Below are 19,973 nucleotides of genomic sequence, written 5' to 3' on the forward strand. Positions count from 1 at the left end.
CGATGAATTGAAAACGGAATGATTTAAATATATAAAAATCAGTGAGTGACACTACACTAACTCTTTGCTAAATTTTGGTTTCGATAGGTTGGAAAAAACGCGTCTAAAGCATATATTTGGTTTTCAGATACAATTAACCTCTTTATCTGGGATTAATCGCCAAAAAAATCTCGCCAAGGTTCACACAATGGATTCAGTAAAAATGTTAAATTAACCTCTTATCTGGGATTAATCGCCAAAAAAACACGCCAAGATTCACACAACGGATTCAGTAAAAATTCTAAAATAACCTCTTATCTGGGATTAATCGCCAAAAAAACTCGCCAAGGTTCAAACGATGGATTCAATAAAAATGCTAAATTAACCTCTTATCTGGGATTAATCGCCAAAAAAATTCGCCAAGGTTCACACAACGGATTCAGTAAAAATTCTAAAATAATCTCTTATCTGGGATTAATCTCCAAAAAAATTCACCAAGGTTCAAACGATGGATTCAGTAAAAATGCTAAATTAACCTCTTATCTGGGATTAATCGCCAAAAAAATCTCGCCAAGGTTCACACGATGGATTCTGTAAAATGCTAAATGCACGCCAATCCCATTCAAGGCGTTCTCTGGCATAACAAGTTTCTTAGTGAGTGTGCGAGAAAGTTCTGGGGAGACCATTCCCACTGGTTTTATCAGGATCAGTCATGCAGAATCATTTAACCTTGACTAATTGCACTGCTCATCCCTGATATAAAGTCATGCTTTTGACTTTTGATACTTGAGAGCTAAATACACACGTTGCTTGCACGCACTTGTGTAGGTTTTCGTTCTGAAAAGCAGAAGCATGATGAAGTATGTTTAATGTTCTTAATCATTTTATCACTAGCTTACCATTTTCTACAACTTCTGGCTCGGTATTACTCATAAGGTGAAGATTATACGAAAAACACCTCATGAATTTGCCTTGTCTCAATTCGTGCTCGAATGGGTTTTCCACAACTGTGTATTTCGCATTCTTCCTGGAAGTATATGCATAATATGAAAGGGAATCTATTATTAATTTTTTTAAAAACTTTGGATGGCTCTTGGATAATTATTAACCATTGATCCTTAAGTATTTAAAAATTAGATACTGTAAAACATTAAAATGCATGTAAATTAATTATTTTTAAGAAATTAGATTATTGATACTAAAAAATTAGAACAAAATTGTTTAAAATATAAAAGTTAAAGAAATATTTACTTACAGAACACTATATTAGTGTTTTAATCATATCTATGAAATCGAATACATTAAATAAACTGGTATTCAAAAGATGTTCCAGTAAATTAAAAATAATGGATTTGGTAATTTAATTTAACGGGTTATTTTCTCTTATTGTTAGAGATCATTAATGGATTCATATGTTTCATTTTTTTAAATTCAGTTTTGATATTAATTGCTTTTGTTTTAATTTTTTATAAATTTTTATCACTAAGATTAAAATGTAATGTAGTTTTAAAGTTGATAAAAATATATTAAAATTATAATAAATAAAAGTATTTCGTTTTTGAAGCTAATAAGAGGCAGCGAGAGTCAAATTTTGAATTAATTTACAGTTCCCTGCTTTTGTTACTGAATTTTTGTTCAGTTTTGCGTCCCGTCCGATAAATTTTGAAATCTAATTCTTTCTACTCAAACTGTCTTTGGTTTGTTTTGTTTATAGACAAACACAAGATTAAACCGTGAAAAAAAAACTTTTATATTTTTCAACCAAAAATTTAAATCAATTCTCTTCGTTAAAGAGTTAGAAGTGGACAATTATTTTAATTTTTTCCAATAATTTCATGGAAAAATCACCATTTCCTTTCAGCCGATGATGATTCATTTACTACAAATACAGCTAGATTTTAATCGGAAGTGTTACATGACGCAAAAATAAAATAAGTTACCAGCAACTTTTTTTTCTTTATGAAAATATTTACAGTCAGAAGACTTAGTTTTTCCGGAAGTATGTTACTGACGCAATGCAGAAAATGTATCTTTTCTTGCGTCAAAGTTGATAGACATAATATTTTTTTCAGGAAGTATGTTACGTGATACAGGGGGGGGGATATTAATGTAACCTTCTTTTTTACGTCAAAGTTAATCATCAGAATGTCATATTATGTGGTTTCGTTTTCCTCTTGCTCTAAATATGGATTGACAGTTATGCTCTCTTAATTTTAAATATTCGTAACACTTTCTGTCTCACAAAGTGGGTGCGTAATAACAGAAAAAATGCGAAGATATTCATAATTGAATATTTCTGTATACTTCAAATCATAAGATGCAGGCATCGTATAAACTTCCTAGATCGTTTCAGGGGGAAATATTGAATGACTAACACGTGACGCATTTTGTAGGCATTCTATTCAGCGTCAAAACACAAACCAATAGAGAATAAAATATTCTTGCTCTTATTAATGGTACTCGAAACTTTGATATTAAAGTGAACAGATGAAGTATTAATTAAGCACGAATACACACGATATTCCTCAAGCTTAATTATTATGTCAAATATTGAATTTCATTTGAAACAAAGCAATAATATCAATTACTATATATCAATATCGAACAAATATATTAGCGCACTTGTTTAGCTAGTAAAACGCTAAATTTTATTTTTATTGTAGTTATGACTATTGAGAAATAACACTCCAACTGAAACTAAGCTTTGAAGGAAAAAAAGTGTGTGTAAAATTGTTTCTGGAGCTAGAAAATACAATGAAAGTGAAAATATGATACCATAGAAAATATTATACAAGGTGCATCAAAAAGACTGAAACGCGGTTTAATTTTTTACCCATTTGAGGTAAGTGGAAAATGCAAATTTTAAAATAGCTCAAAATAGGATATAAAATAAAAATATATTAATAAAAAAATTTTGCCGTTATTTTTCAGTAAGTTAGATTTTTTAATTTTTATACGGTCCCTCTGGACAAATTTGATTATTAGAAAGTTCTTCATCCAACAAAATCTTTCGACCCCCCCCCGCATAACTGCATCTTTAAAATTAAATGAATTATGATACAGGGAAAAAAAATTGACTTATGCCATTTTCCGTATCAGTTAAAACGCTGTTTCATCGGTAAAAATAGGGGCCATATACAAATTGATGGTAGATATTTTTAGATCAAAAATGCAATAGTGTGTGTCAAAAAAATTCCAACTCCCCTCGAAAAAAGCTTTAATAGACAGTGATAAACAGTGGTCTGCCGAATGCGAGCAGCGGGACGCAAGCAGCCCTCAATTTCATTTTATGTGGCCTCGCAGTTGGCGCACACGATAAGAAAAATTGTGCATACAAACAGCTAGACATTTTATAAAATATATTTTAGAAAGATCTTCTGATTGCTTTTAATTTCTGGTACAATAAAAATGTAAACGAACAACAATACAGAATATATATTTAGAACTTAGAATATTTGTAAAATTCATTCAAAACATTAGTAAAATTAAGTTAATAAATTGGAAAAAAAATCGTCTGCATTTCACTATGCAGTTTTAAAAAAATATTTTAACGTAAATATTTGGAACGGCTAAATTACAGTTAAATGAAAAATAAATAAATCGTCTGTGAGTTAATTTTTTAGAATGCCGTTTCGAAAAAAAAATATTTTAACATAAATATTTGGAATAGCTAAATTACAGTTAAATGAAAGAAAATAGACTGTCTGTGTTTGTTAGAATATCGTTTTGAATTATTATGATAATGAACCACGTTATGAAAAATTATGGTAAATTTGTGAATAAATTATTCGAATGCATTTATTTCGTATTTCAATTTTTACAAATAAAAATGACAATCTGAATTTAAAAATCCTTAAGAATACATGATGATGCCTCGAATATGCCTTAAACAGTCAAAATGGGACTTTAATGTAAAAATTATCATACGTTTTATCTTTATAATATAAAACAAATTTTAATTCTATTTCGGTATATGGTCTCTTTGCAGCACGTTCAGTTTTTCAATTAAGTATAACACACTCAATTTTAAAGGCACGAGTGTGCGGGTTTTTTGTAAGGATGCTATTATATAAAAAATTAAAGCTTTTTAATTGACTAAATTTCTCTAGAGAAGTCGCATAAAAATTTAAAAAATGTAATTTTTGGAAAATTAACGTGAAAGTCTGTTAATAGCATGATCTTATTTCATACATTATTTTGAACTACTTTACAATTTACTTTGTCCACTTATCTCTAATATGTAAAGAATTAAATTGCGTTTCAACCTTTTTTTTTTTTTTTTGAATACCCTGTACGAATCCACTTAGTAGACTTACCATACCATGATGTGTGAATGTTGGAAGCAAATGGAACGGTTTAGAATGCTCATTTAGTAAGAATTTCGAAGGATTTCGTCTTTTGTATTTTTTGGTACTAGAAAGTGAAGTGAAGTACTAGTGAAGAAATATGATAGATACATTAGTGCCCTCTATTTTTTTTTTTCCAGATGAACCAGATAGAATTTAATTTTGCGAATGGTATCTGAAAAAATTTGAAAGAGGCCAAGAAGTTGAAAGGTGATTTATTTGAAGTGATGATATTTATAAGAGCCATCAAACGGGAATTTCCTGAAATTCCAAATGAAACGTTTTCAAAAGTGTACGATTCAATAATTTCACAATGACAGTGCTGTATAGATAAAAATGTTCATCAATTTCAAGATTTGGAACATTTTTAAATATAAATATATAAAACGATTATGTTCTTTATGATAAATATCAAGATAAATTGAGCATTATTTATTAATTATTTTATAATCAATAACCTTTAAAATCAATACCCTATATAAAAATACCCTATATTTAATTTGGCATATTTGGCAACATATAACATAAAACTTTGGCACTTACCGCACTTTAGGAGTCATTATTACAGGAGAATCGCCACCAGTTATGTTATAGTATCGAAAAGAATGAAAAAGAAATTTTTCAAGTTCCGGATCTCCGGTAGGATTTGTCGTGAAATGTCCTGTTTTCGGAATCTAAAAGAAAAAGCATGAATTATTACAATTAATATGCAGACAAATTCTGTTTATTAAAATCCTGATCCGCCAAAATAGCGTAATTCAAAGTTTCAGTAATATTAAAAGTATATTTAAGAAACACATATAAACTTCTGTTAATATATCGGTACATTTAAATTTATAATCCAAGATTATGTGGAATGCCTCGAATAAAATTTATATTTTCCGCACTCATAAAATTTTTTATGCTGTTTTCAGGCTTCTATTATGTTATGCATCATAAGTTTTGCTTGTGTCTGGAATTGTATACATCTGCACCAAGATAAGCCGCATGATTTTTCACCATATCCTGCTTTTTCTGAAAATTACCAATATATTTGTAGATAAATTGGTAATTCAAAACAAAAAGTCTTTAAAAAAAAGTTACTTATTATATAAAAATACTCACCGTTAATTTTGATGGATCACCTTTGCAATAATGCTTATACAAATCACAAAATGCAGCCACATCGATTGGTCTTTCACAAAGAGTTGGGTGCTTTTTACAAAAATCTCTTAGTTTAAATCTGAAAATGCAAATGTTTAATTTTACTACCAATAAAATAATCAAAATTTTTACAAAATGACAATAAGATGCAAATTATATAATTTTTGTTTCAAGGTATAATTTATTTCAAACTAGCAGATCGGAGCAAAATTTTAGAAATCAGGAAGAATGTTAGAATTTATTTTTATGGGTGATTGTGTAAGTCATGTTCATTGTTAATTTCAACGTACTAATTAATCACTTGCAAATATTTAATGCAGTTTCTAATAAATTGAGACCAATTTTTATTTGCAAATGTCTAAAACATTGTGAAAATTGACGATACACAAAGTTTTTTTTGACTGCGTGCATTCTAAGCAATTTAATAATAATAATAACCCCAGGTTTTTTTTTCGGGAAAGTTTTGGGGATTTTTTATTTTCAATCTGGAGTTCGAAATTTTTGACGTCTACTATAAATATATTTTTTTAACTTTTCGACGTCTACTATTTTTTTTCGGGAAAATTCTGGGGATTTTTTATCTTCAATCTGGAGTTCGAAATTTTTGACGTCTACTATATATATATATTTTTACCTTTTTGACGTCTACTATTTTTTTCTTCGGGAAAATTCTGGGGATTTTTTATCTTCAATCTGGAGTTCGAAATTTTTGACGTCTACTATATATATATATATATTTACCTTTTTGACGTCTACTATTTTTTTTTCGGGAAAATTCTGGGGATTTTTTATCTTCAATCTGGAGTTCGAAATTTTTGTAGTCTACTATATATATATATATTTTTTTTTAACTTTTTGACGTCTACTATTTTTTTCGGGAAAATTCTGGAGATTTTTTTATCTTTAATCTGGAGTTCAAACTTTTTGACGTCTACTATATTTTTAATTTTTTTTTTTTTTTTTTTTTTTTTTTTTTTTTTTTACTTTTTGACGTCCACTATTTTTTTTGGGAAAGTTTTTGTTAGCAAAAATAGGATGCTCGTTTCATATTGGGTTTTTCTTTCCATCCGAATGCATGTACACAAACTGTTGATGATTCGATGTGAGTAATTGGATTGCGAACACTGTGAGTTGAATTACCCCGTTCGCAACGATTTATCACGTGAAATAAAATGATGCTCCCAATTATTTATGCAAGATGTTATTTGACGGTTTTATGCAAATGTTATGCAAGTGTTTTTTCACTCTATATAAGAGCGGGAGCACTCGTGCGCGCATGCTTAGACGTAGATTCAGATTCTTTTTTTTTTCACTTGTTTTCGTAGTCTGTGTCGGTGTAATATGTGATATTTTTATAATGTATTAAATGTTTGTTTGTCGCAAGAAATAAAAATATGTGTTTTTAAGAAGTCTTCTCGACTTGCAACATTTTATAAGCACCAGTCACATGCATTTTTCACTGCTATTATTTGAACATTTTACTCTGCAGGCCTTACAGACGATTGATCTTGACAATTACAGGGTTTGAACCCAAATATCGTCTGACAGTTTTGGAGATTTTTTATCTTTAATCTCGAGTTCGAACTTTTTGACGTCTACTATACTTTCTCTATACTGCGTGAAGAAAGTTCAAATTTTGAATAAGATTTGTTCATACTTAATGGAAAGTCCCTGCTTCTTTTTACCCATTCTAAACTTTTAACAGAAAAAAACATTAATGCATTTTGTTTTACATAAAAAAAAATATTAAAAAAAAACTTTTTTTTTTTTTCAAATAACTTTTTTCAAATATTTCAAAATGTTCTCTTTCTGCCTTAGAAATGTTCTGCACATTTTTTTTGTACCTTTTTAAGAGCTTATAAAGATTTTTATTGCAGTATTTATTGTACTTACGGACTTCTGACGCAAAAGGTAATTGCTGGAATTTTATAATTCTTGGGATTTATAACAATGATTCCCGTTGTCAAGGGATAAGTGTAGTAATGTTTGTAGAAGTGCACTGATTGGTAAAAACAGATGGTCAGGCAGACGAGGAATACGGCACTCTTGAAGACTAACCACGCCGAGTAGCCCTTTGAGATGTATTTACCTTTCGATGCTCTTGCATGTGGATTCTCGATGACAAGTGAGAAATCGCGTTGAGGTGAATGAAGGTATTTCTCACAGGGTATGCTTCCCACACTTCCAATACTTGATTTATAACTCTGAAACAAAAGTATTATATAAATAGCGTATAACTTTTATTGTTCTAACCTTTTATTACTTTTGTAAAAATAAATGTCATTATATGATAAGCTATTTATTAATGATTGTGATAAGTAATTTTGTAAAATATATCCTCAGTATCATCCTTTATTATTTTAAACTACTTTGTATTAAAAATTCAAATCTTTTTGAAATACAACGTTTTTGTGTAATTTAAAATAAAAATCAACTTTTAGTATGGATTTTATTGCTGCGACAAAAATGCACAAAAGCTTTTTTTGCTTTTTCTATTTTTATGGAATTATGGTAATTTCTAACATAAATGTAAGGCCATTAATATTAGAAGGCAAGATTTTACTCCAATATATTTAAACATAAACTGATTATTTATATTCATAGAACAAATGAGTGTTGAAAATAAAGGAAAGACGAGGTATTTGTCAAATGATCATTAAGATCAAGTCTATACTTTCTATTTAAATGTTTGAAAATAGACAAACATATAAAAATATTTTTGCTTCATTTTGATGTCTTATTTAGAGTAATAAATGCTTTATAATTTCTTAACTATTGTGGTGATTAAGAAATTTAAAGTGATTTCTGTTATTCATAGAAAAATCGCTTTTAGCCTTACCAGAACTATAGACAAAATACCGGGTGTTTCAAAAGTGACCGGTATATTTCAAAAATCAATTAAAACTAAACAGGCAGCGATAGAAATATGCTTGGGACAACAGTAAATTTTCAGGCAGACAAACTTGCAAAATTAGTTACAATTTACAACAACAGATGGCGCTGCAGGCGATTCGAAAAATATAGAAGAAAATGCAGTCTGAGTTCGCCATTCTGTAAGTCGTCTTTCTGCTTTAAGCGTGTGCTGTTCACAGATTGCAAGTTTCTTGTGAAAAATGGTTTATTCCTTAGAACAAAGGATTTTTCTGGTGTTGGAATTCCACCGCGTAGAACACAGTGTTGTTGCAACAAGACGAAGTTTTCAACGAAAGTTTAATGTAACCGAAGAGTCGAAAAGCGATACAATTAAGGATCTGTTTGAAAAATTTTGAAATAGCTAGACATGAACCCCTGCGACTTCTTTCTGTGCGGACACTTGAAAGATCAGGTGAACCACCACAGAAACAATTGAACAACTGAAGAAATACGTCTGTTCTGCATGTGAAGCTATCCAGCCTGAGACGTTTACACGGGTCTCTGCTCATTTCATTCTGAGACTACGCCATGTTATTGCTGTGCATGGTAGATATTTGGAAAATATCGTAGTTTAGATTTTTTCCAGGCTGCAGCGCCATCTGTTGTTGAAAATTGTAACTAATTTCGCAAGTTTGTCTGCCTGAAAATTTGCTGTTCTCCCAAGCATATTGCAACAAGCGGTGTATTTTTATCACTGCCCATTTAGTTTTTATTGATTTTTGAAATATACCGGTCATTTTTGAAACACCCGGTATAAGCCAGCACATTACTCACAATTTTAACATCACATCAATTGATGCAGCATTCAAAGATTCTACATTTTATGTGGATGTGTGGTGGAAAAGAATCTTTCATTAATGTAGAATCCTCTAATTTTAAAACTTTCTTTCTATACAAAGAAAATGCTGGATCGTAGTCACTTTATCTGGTACTGATAATAAAGGCGAATATGTTTGTGAGGTTTTTATTTGATTTATTTGAATTAGAATACTGACTACAGTTGTCTCACATACATTTTGGAGGGCAGAAATATATTTTATGTAGCAATGCGTTCAACAACAGCAAAAAAAAAAAAAAAAAAAATCTTCTTCCAAGATACAAAAAATAAAAATAACTGAAAGATTATACGTTATGGAATTAATTTTTCTGCAGTTTTTCAACTTTTACTCTAAATATTCCTGTTTGGTCTTTCTTCAATATGTTATAACAAATCTACTGAAAAAGATTTCACATAATTTTCCTGAAATAACATATTAATTTTTCAAAACATGGGAAATACATAAATTTTCATATCTTAAAACATTATGTATTGACAAATATTAAATATTATATAATGGAAGATTTCCCATATTCACAAATCCTTGCAGAAGCTTAAATTAATAATAGTTTAAATTTCAAAGAGTGAGGTGCTGTGATCGTTTATAAAACTAAAAACTAAAGACTGTTTTTTTTTTTTTTTTTTTTTTTTTTTTTTTTTTTTTTTTTTTTCATATCTGGAGTTCATATTTCTGATTCTCCAGGCTTCCAGTTTTATTCCAAAAAGGAAAATCGAGAACCACATAATTTCGTTTCCCTGTTAAAATTATATAAATTAAAATTAAGTTACTATTGAAGTTTACTTTTAGAAGTTATGTGTTCGCTTCGACCATTTGTTGTTAAAACCAATTATTTTTGAGCACCAATTTCTAATGTGGTCTAATCAATATGGAATTACCTGTTTCTGTAATATATAAATTGGAATATGGAGTACAGAATCAACTCTAAAGTAGACATCAGGAGATATAGCTATAATTACTAAACATTGCACATAAACTCTAGTGATAATTTTACAAATAATTAATTACGGTATTTTAAGTACGGTATAATAATTAATTACGGTATTAACCAATAAATTGCTTTTTTTGTGTGTATGTGTGTGCCAATAACTACATATAGTTAGGCCCTTTTATCATGCTTGAATAAGATACATTTTTGTATACAACTTCTAGATGCCATTTTTTAAAAATTAACTTGAGAGAAATTATTATTACAAATTAACTTGATTAATTATTATTACAAATTATTATTACAAATTACCATTACAAATTAACTTGAGAGAATTAATTAAAAGCACAGAGAAGTCTCTAGAAAAGAAAGACGGGGGGAAAAGGAGAGTAGTAACGTATTTTCAATCATTGACGATTCATTTAAATTTAAATAGATTATTCACTGATAATGTTCTTATTTTGTCTAAGAACAAGAATAAAAAAGTAGATAAAAGTAATAAAAAAAAAGGCTAAAACTGAAAAAAAATTCAAAATTAATAAAGTTTTTGAAGAAATTCTATTTAAAGTCTGAGGGATAGTAAGTAATACTACATCTTCTTACTTCGTTGGACAAAACGTCTGGAATTATTGAAACATTATCTATGGAACAAGAATCATCTAAATATAGGAAATTTCTGAAGCTAATGACTGATAAGGTAAGCCTTTTCAAACATTTAAGGGTAATTTTTCATTCTCTTTAAGCAAAACTATTAAAATTAAGCTGTCTACTTCCCTTTTTAAAAAAAAAATTAATGTACTTTTCACTTATTATTGATCTGAAAATTTTCCTTCTTGTTAAATATAGGTTTTGAAATATATGGAATTAAGATTGAATGACAAAAAATTTAACTGAAAAAATAATTTTTGTAACAATTTTGTATTTTGTAATAATAATTTTTTGAAAAATAAAAATTCGAGAATAATAATTAAAAATTAAACATAACACGCAAAGAAATAAAAAAAAAGTGAAAAAAAGAATTAAGTGTTGAATTACAAGTTTTCTATGAGGAAAAGATGCTAAAAAAATATTATTACTTAAAAAAACAGCGTTTTACAAGACAATATAAAATTTGCAAAGAGTTAAAAAGGCATATGACACCCTACAGAGAAATATAAACCTTAATAGCAATATTTTTCTTTAAAAAAATAATGCAGAATATAAGTACAGAAGAAATATTCGTGTAGAATATCATTATAATGCATATTGTTGATCAGAATTTTGGAACCATATTTTGTTTCGAACAAGGAGATTAAGATCGAAATGGAAGGCTTTTATTCTTTTGAACACCGAGAAAAATCTGTCGATTTTGTTATGTAGCAAAATATACCATTTTTTAAAGCAACACTGAAAAAAAACACACGTCCCTAACTAAACAATTCAAGATTCATGCTTTTAAAAATTGTGGATTGAGTTCATGTGATATAGAAGAAAGATTAAATAAATCTTCATTTGTCGTTAATTATATCTTCAAAAACTGCAACATGTTTACAGTAGTGAAGCAGGGGGAGTCCATTTCCTTTTATGCTTACCGGAAGAAGTTAGTAATGTGTCATTCTATCAACAAAAATTCAGTTCTGGACAAATTGCAACTTCCTTATGCAACTCGAACTGCCCGTCATGTGTTACCACGAAGGTAGAATTTAAAATTCTCAAAATAAAAATGCAAACGTGATTTACTGAACGGAGAAAAAAACAATGATTAGAATTCATTCGCAAACGATTTTAAAAATATAAGATAAATAATTTTTGAAGACAAATGAATGCTGTTATTGTTAGACTTTTCTAACAGCTAGTAATTTGTCACATATTAATCTGACGGGTTTCAATCCACTAGCACTATATTTAAAGAGCGAAAATGATTTGTAAATAAGCAATTTATTGTGAAAATGATGGTTTAGAGAACGTTCCTACCCAAGGGATTGTTCCAGTTGTTTTATTAAATACTAATGCAATTTGAAGTGCATCAAAGTGTCATCTGTATTTGAATGTCGGTTTTTCAAGCAATGGAAAGTTATTACGCACTCTTTAGATTCAACGGGAACATGATTTTAAGTAAAAAAGACACTAGAATTATGCCGCGCTCATAGCCTCATTCCTGAGCTGTTAATTGTGTACACGAACGTTCTAAATGGAATCAATTCTCATGACATCATGTCTTGGGGAAAAAATTAGATTTTTTTTTGTTATTATATGCAATTTCTTTTTTCTTATTTTCCACAAAAACTGCACTGATCTTTCTACTTTAATTTTCAACTAAGAAAGTGAAAACAAGTGTTGAAATACTTGGTGAAACAATGAAAACTGTTGTTGAAATTTTTTTCAAATTATTACGGAAATTAAATAAATAAATTAATTAACACTCCTTAAACTCGTCCAGAATTCCACATTCTCATTTCCCACAGTATGTGTGTACCTTTTTACAACTGACAGATCAAATTGTCCGGCCTGCAAAGCGCCAACACACCCACATATCCATCCACCTCTCAGCACATATTGGGTATTTTATACGGTAAGTTTTATTTAATTTGAGAGGCTTCATAAGAATATACCCCAGAAATGTTTACATTTTAATATATTTCTACAATATCGTTTCGAAAGTTCTTAGTAATAAAATTCTATTTAACTACTTTAAAAAAAGTTCTAATGATTTATTTAGAAAGATTCACTTAAAAAAAATCTTGAAAGAGAATTTGAGTAGTCATTTCCTTGACATTTTTATACTTTTCAAGTATGTACAAAGTAAGTATTCCATTGAACTCATTCTTTAAAAAAATTTTAAATAATCACATATTTTATTTGAAAATCCTAAAATAAAAATAATAATGAATTTTTTTTGTATATCATTTTTTTATCTATTAGAAACTAATACAGTGTTCATTTTGAATGGTCTACTTTACTACAAACCAGTAGATGTATTTCTTTCTCGTGTTTTATTTTACATTTTTCGAATAAGAAAAGTATTTTCTTTATTTATTACAAATTTCTGAAAAAGCAGATACCGTATAAGTATAAATGATGAAGCTATAACAATTTATTAACCTGAGTTAATTGATGCGTTGCCTTTCCATCTCTAAAAGCGTGTGAGTATGGTCAAATATATTTTGTCCCCTACTGGGACACAAATATTTGAAAAGGACCTCAACGATCATTCCTTTTCATAATTAGGTCTTGGTCATCAGACTTTTGTAAAATGAAACTACCTGCAATTTGTTTTGAGAAATCTAAAATGGATTGATCCACAGTTGTAACCAGCGGGATTGTCCCTCCCCCCCCCCTGAATCTTTCACATCCTCTCGAATAAGGCTTACCCACCCAATGTCAACAAATTGTGGACTTGGGTAAGACCACGAATACCTTGCATGGTATTAGTGAATAATAGTTACTAAATATAAATCTTCGGCATGAAGTGCTGATAGATGATTTACTGAACCTATCGTCCGAATGCATATTACGAACATCTTTTTCCCGAACAATTGAAAACAAAATTCGACATGGAAGTACGGTTGTAGTTACAAGATCATATACGGAATTTCCTTAACTGAAGCCGTTTCGTTTATGAATTATTGTGGTTATATGCATACAAAAGTACAAAATGACAGCCTGGCAACCTTTTGATAGATTTAATCGAAATATGATAAGAATCTACATTTTTAGATGCTAAACCTGCCTTCCAAATTTTAAGCTTTGAGGTAAAAAAGCTCACTTATACTTGAACATCCGGACAGACAGATTTCTTCTGATTGGAATTCACTTAAAATTTACTAAAAATCTACAAATTTGGTCAAAATTTCATATAACAAATTTCATTTGTTTAGCTGACAGCATTTTTGAGTTCTCATGTTCACAATCAGACAGATAAAATTACAAAAATGTGATTTTCGAACTCAGAGAGATCTGAAACGCAAAAATTCGTCAAAAACTCGAGTTTATTTTATTTTATTTATTTATTTTTTATTAAATACAATTCTTTTTTTATATTTCAAGTGCACGAATATAAAAAAGGGAGCTTTTACATATTCTGTCATATTTGATTGAAATCATTTTAATCATCAAAGATCTGGAGAGTAAGAATTTTAAATAGGAGTGCTATTATTTTAAATGCATCTTATTCCTCAGTTTGTGATAATTTTTGCTCCTTCTTTGATATCTTCTTACTAGTTTTATATATTAGATATTTAAAATTATAAATATGAAAATTAATTAGCACTAAAATATCAATAAAAAATCGGTGCCAAGTGCAATTATAAAACAAGCTCGTGACAAAAAAATCATTTAAATGCTTAATTATCCTTATTTTGAAACATTTATCTTTCATTCCACAAATTTTTTTAAAAAAATTAATGAAAAAAATTAATATTGAACAAAGATTTCCAAATTATTTAGTATGTTAAGTTAATAATTATAATTAATCTTAACATACCAAATTATCTGGTATGTTAAGGAGACAACTTTTTATTAAACTGATAAAATTGATGAGTGAAATCAAAATTAACACATAAATTAAAATATGAAAAAATGTAACATAAAAAACACATAAATTTAATGCAAAAATAAAAACAAGGTGAAGAATTAGAGAAAGACAATAAATTCTTTTAGATGCATCTCCTGATTAAATATCTAAATTCCTTTCAAAAATTAAAAAAAGAAAAAGAAAAAAAAAGACGATGATATTGAAACCAAAATAAATCATGTATGGTTAAAATACAAAAATGAAATGTCTTCTTAAAATAATCGAAAATACATTAAACGTTCTTCTATTATATTTATTTAAAATTTTTATAAAGTAGGAAATAAAATAGAATTAGATGAACGTTGATAATTGAAACCAAAATAAATCATATATTATTAAAATAAAATAATAAAATGTCATCTTACAATAATCGCAAATACTTAAAATATTCTTTTATTATATTTAAAATTAAAAAAAAATAGTAGGAAATAAAATACGAAAGTTCATAGTTGAAACCAAAATTATTCATATATTGTTAAAATAAAAATAATAAAATGTCTTCCTAAAATAAACGCAAATACATAAAATTTCTTCGATTAAATTAATTTAAAATTTTAAAAAATAGGAAATGAAATACAATAGATGAAAGTTGGTAATTGAAACCAAAATAAATCATACGTTGCTAAAATACAAAAATAAAATGTCATCCTACAATAATAGCAATTACATAAAATGTTCTTTGATTATATTTATTTTAAAAAATTTCAAAAATTAAACAAAACAAATAAAATGCAGGAGGGCAAAAGTTGATCATTGAAACTAAAATCGGATTCATTCTTTTTAAATACGAACATAAAATGTCTGTCTACCAAAGATAGCAAAATATGCCTGAAAAGCATTTTGAATATTATTTATTTAAATTCAAAAAATTATTTAAAGAGATTTTAAAGAAATTTATTGTTCAAGAAAAGTCTTTGGAACAAAATGTGATTAAAATTTGAATTAAAATTAATTTTTTTGTATTCAATTCTAGAAAAGTAACTGACGTCGAGGGTTAAATGTGAAATGTCCAACTTACATGATCTGGAGATTTTAGTTCATTAATTTTAGTCTGTGTGCTTCCTTTCATTTTTTGTTAAGTGTTCAAATTCATGGAAACCTGTGAACGATCAGATCAAATGTAAAACAAAACTTAACCTACTAACGGTAGAATACTTTTTTTATAAACAGCGGATACATCCGGGAAGTATGTTCATGAAAAATTTATCCTTGACCCAAAAATAAATTAACGGAAAAAAAAAGCATCCGATTGATGTTAATCACGAAGAGCATCCGACTAATAATTTCCTAAGTAAATTTGCCACCATTTCTCTTTTGTTAAAATATACCGTTAACATTTATCGTCTGCGTTGCGTGCGATTCCGATTAAGATTAATCTTGGTGAAAATTTCTTCAGCATCAATGGACAGTGATAAATTAATATGACGGCTTTTTTTAATGTTGATGAGTGCATATTTTAGTTCTCATTAAAGCTGCTATATATAGCATGGGGCATTCGATGCCATATTTTTGGGTTGACTCCACCCAAAACTCCTAAGTTATAAAGGTTTGAATGAATGTTATATCTTTCCTTTGGGAATTTGCCTTAATTTGCAAACGGTTTGCTAGCCACATGCAACATTTTGGACTTATTTGGGGCTCCGAATTAAATTAAAAAATAATGTAGCTTCAGGTACTATAAATGTTTTTTCAATATATTACGTTATAGTCGCCACAGGCGACCACCTGATTCGTAAGGAATATTGGTAATATGTATTTTCAAATAAAACGCTTAGACCACAAATTCTAAATTCCGCCAAATTGTTTGATATTAAATCCGTGTTATTTTAATTGTCTTGCCTTAGTTCTATTTACCGTATACATGAACCTTTCTATTAAGGACAATCCTATAACGACATATTACTGTTAAAAACGTAAATATCTGGTTGAGCTTTTCTCTAAATTTCGCGATATTGTTACCTCATTTTTCTTATCTGCAGTAAACTACACAGACACAGATGTCAAACAGAATACTTCTTTCGTAGCTTTCAACAATAGAAGAAAATCACATGATTAAATATTTGATGAAACAGTGGAAATGGTTTGAATTTCAGGACAATATAATTTATTGTGGAAATCAAGCAAAATATATATATATATATATATATATATATATATATATATATATATATATATATATATATATATATATATATATATATATATATATATATATATATATATTTGAAAAATTGGCAAAATCAGCAAAAGTTTACGCGATTATGAAATTGGTATCATAAAAAAGACTTTTTTTTTTTTTTTTTTTTTTGCCTTTTGAAAAATTCATTTTTGTGCAGTAATATTTTTGGAAGTTATCCGGAAAAATGCTTACATTCAATTACATTCATCACTTGCATCTTTTACATCAAAATAGTGAGAAATATTCATTACCTTAACAATCTGAAAAAAAAAAAATAATAATAATGGTAAAAATAATCAAATAATGAAAGTTTTTTGCTGTTAAACATAAGAACAAAACAACTGCATCATGAGAGTAAATAGTTTATCTGCATTAAATAAATTAATAGCAAAAAGTATGCAGTATAAAAAATAAAATATAAATACTTAGTAGCATTTTGATTCTCTATGATATAAGAAGACTAGCTCTACAAATTTTCACTTCACTTTGAAGATAAATATGAGATTTGATAAATTTTCAAATATACAATAGTTAGCGTTTTTTTTTTGTTGTTGTTGTTTTGTTTTGTTTAGGTGCTTTTTTTAGTCATCGATATAAGCATGTTAGAAAATTAAAAACAGGTGTATCAGATGTCTCCTAAAATAATCCCCTCAACACATATAAAAAAATATTAATTTCGAATTTCCACATAGAGGCGCTGCACCTCAAAAAACATTATGTATTCCGCTTTTTATTTGTAAGTTTTCAGGGATTTTTAGATATGCAAATTATGTATGAAATTTAGCCTTTTCCACAATCATTGCTAGTAGACGCATGAATTGACGTAGAATAAAGCTTGAAAGTGACATTTTTTTCCTCATTAAAGCGGAGAAGTAGATGTTCCAAAGTAAATGCGACAAATTTAATCAATTAACGAGTAATTTACGATTTATTGGAGCACCCGCCTGGATCGCGAGGCTATCTCCTTCCTGGTTCAGTGGTGGCCTGGCAGATAATGTGCCCTGAACTGTAGCAATGTTGGAAATAAGCATATATTCCATCTGGACTCGTGTCAACAAAATCACTTATATTTCTTGTTCAGATTTTATACTAGTTTAAAATACAGCGCCATCTATGAAGGAATTCGAGACTAATTTTTTTTGTCTCTGCTACAGAAAGATTTTTCATGGGAGGAATTTTAGAATAAACTGCGATTTTATTCGTTAAAAAATTTATTTTATATTGAATTTTAGAGAGAGTGACAGTTAACAATTTACTAGCATAAATCTTTGTTACTTCGTTAATCAGTTACGATTCTTGATTTTTTAAACGTTTTGATAAACAGATCACTATTTAATTACATATTTTATAACTGTTTACATTGTGAAAGGTTAATTCATGTATAACAGTTTTTTATAAAATTGGCTCAGCTGTTTTTCCTATTATTTTTGTTTAGAACACCACTTAGTTTATTATAATTTTGCCTGAAAATATAAATTGAACAAAACACCTTATAATTATAAATATTTATTTTAATTCTTATAAAAAGATTTATTTTTCATAAAGATAAGAATTAAAATAAACATTCGTAAAGATTAAAGTAAGACAATTCATTCTTATCAATATGTATTCTCAATCTATTATTTTATATTTATGAAAGAATTGTCAATAATGTAGACTTTACTTTAAAATTTTAATGAATTATCAAACTATCAAAAATAGTTGGTAAATTCGCATTCAATAATGTCTTGAAAACATTGATCTCTCGCATCGTATTACAAAAACACAAATAAAATACTTACAGTTGTTTGAAAAACGATTTATTTCATTTTTTTTTGATGTACTGATTATTTTTATAAAACTTTTTTAACTTTATTTTTTTAAACTTTCTTCTCTATGATAGGATATTATCGTTTGTTTTTCATTTACGAATTTTAAGTTGGCAACAGCTTTGTGTCAGCTGTCAGAATTATATCGATTTTTAATTCGAGTTAGAATTGATATAGAATTCTTTTTTTGTAAATATCATACTGCATTTTTAAAACTTAATTGTGTATTCTTTCTCTGAATTTTAATATAATACGGTATAATTATTGTTGAAAAAAGGAATATCTAGAAACTGCTCAATTAAATAAATACAGGAATAATTTAACATATTCGAAACTTAAAACGTAAAATTGAATTTAAATTCGTTGTTTATATCGAATTTGCTCTATTATTAGGAATTACAGAGAAAAAAATAAAGAAAATGAACTAATGAATATCTGAAATTAATAATAAGACAAAATAAATATGAAAAATAAATCTTAAAAAATTCCTCCCAATAATTTTGAAATATCATTTCCGCAATAACGCTCTTGTACTTAAAAAATTCGCTCACATTGCTTGATTTTTTCCACAAAAAAATTGGATGCTTTTTACAAAAATCTCTGAATTTAAAACTGAACCAATGGAAGAGGTGTCTCTCCACAACTTTCTGGCACACACTCTAGTAAATTTGTCATGCCAGAGAAAGGTTTTGCATGGCATTGGCGTACACTAGTTACGCAATATTAATTTTTGGAGTAAATTTAGAATTTTTACTGAATCTATCGTGCCATCCTTGGCAAGTTAACTCGTGGTATACCCTTAATAGTATAAGAAAATCGAATTCGTATTTTAAACACGTTTTACACACCGATTAAAACAAACAGTTGACACAAAACTGCACTCTCACTCCCATACCAAATTTAATATATTTAAGTCACTGCATTTTTGAGTTATAGCGTGCACATGTTTCTGAAAGTACAGACCCATAGACAACCAAAACCAACTACCACTCGTAGTGGGCGTCATGTCCATTTTCCAACGAGATTAATTACTGAGATATAAATTGTCGTGTGTGTATATATGTTACGGCCAAAGCCCGAAATACGGCCAGTTCGCGAATTGGCCGAGCCAATTGGCTCGGCCAATTCGCGAACTGGTCAAGAGGTTTGGCCAAAGTCCGAAATACTTGCAATTAATGTTGTATTTTCTACTTTGGCTGGCCATTTCGCGAAGTGGCCGGGAATCCTTGGCCAAAGCCCGATGTGGTAATCTATACTTATAAATAAAGCTCAATGTATGTTTGTGCTCG

At 28.4% G+C, this 19,973-nt stretch overlaps 2 protein-coding genes across 3 annotated transcripts in view; one reads left to right on the forward strand and one right to left on the reverse strand.

Moving 5' to 3' along the window:
- Positions 1-15,824, reverse strand: part of LOC129957654 (uncharacterized) — a 34,263-nt gene extending 18,439 nt beyond the window's left edge. Inside the window, exons 1-5 of the mRNA XM_056070096.1 lie at positions 15,716-15,824; positions 7,362-7,672; positions 5,430-5,547; positions 4,869-4,999; positions 879-1,006 (exon numbers count right to left, since the gene is read on the reverse strand). Of these exons, the coding sequence (XP_055926071.1) occupies positions 879-1,006; positions 4,869-4,999; positions 5,430-5,547; positions 7,362-7,672; positions 15,716-15,766 (739 nt within the window). The 5' untranslated portion in view covers positions 15,767-15,824. The remainder of the gene's footprint in view (positions 1-878; positions 1,007-4,868; positions 5,000-5,429; positions 5,548-7,361; positions 7,673-15,715) is intronic.
- Positions 1-19,973, forward strand: part of LOC129957653 (cytochrome P450 4V2-like) — a 105,798-nt gene that overhangs the window by 38,139 nt on the left and 47,686 nt on the right. The window lies entirely within an intron of this gene.

The sequence above is a fragment of the Argiope bruennichi genome, chromosome 11, assembly GCF_947563725.1.
Source record: "Argiope bruennichi chromosome 11, qqArgBrue1.1, whole genome shotgun sequence".
Lineage (NCBI taxonomy): Eukaryota > Metazoa > Arthropoda > Arachnida > Araneae > Araneidae > Argiope > Argiope bruennichi.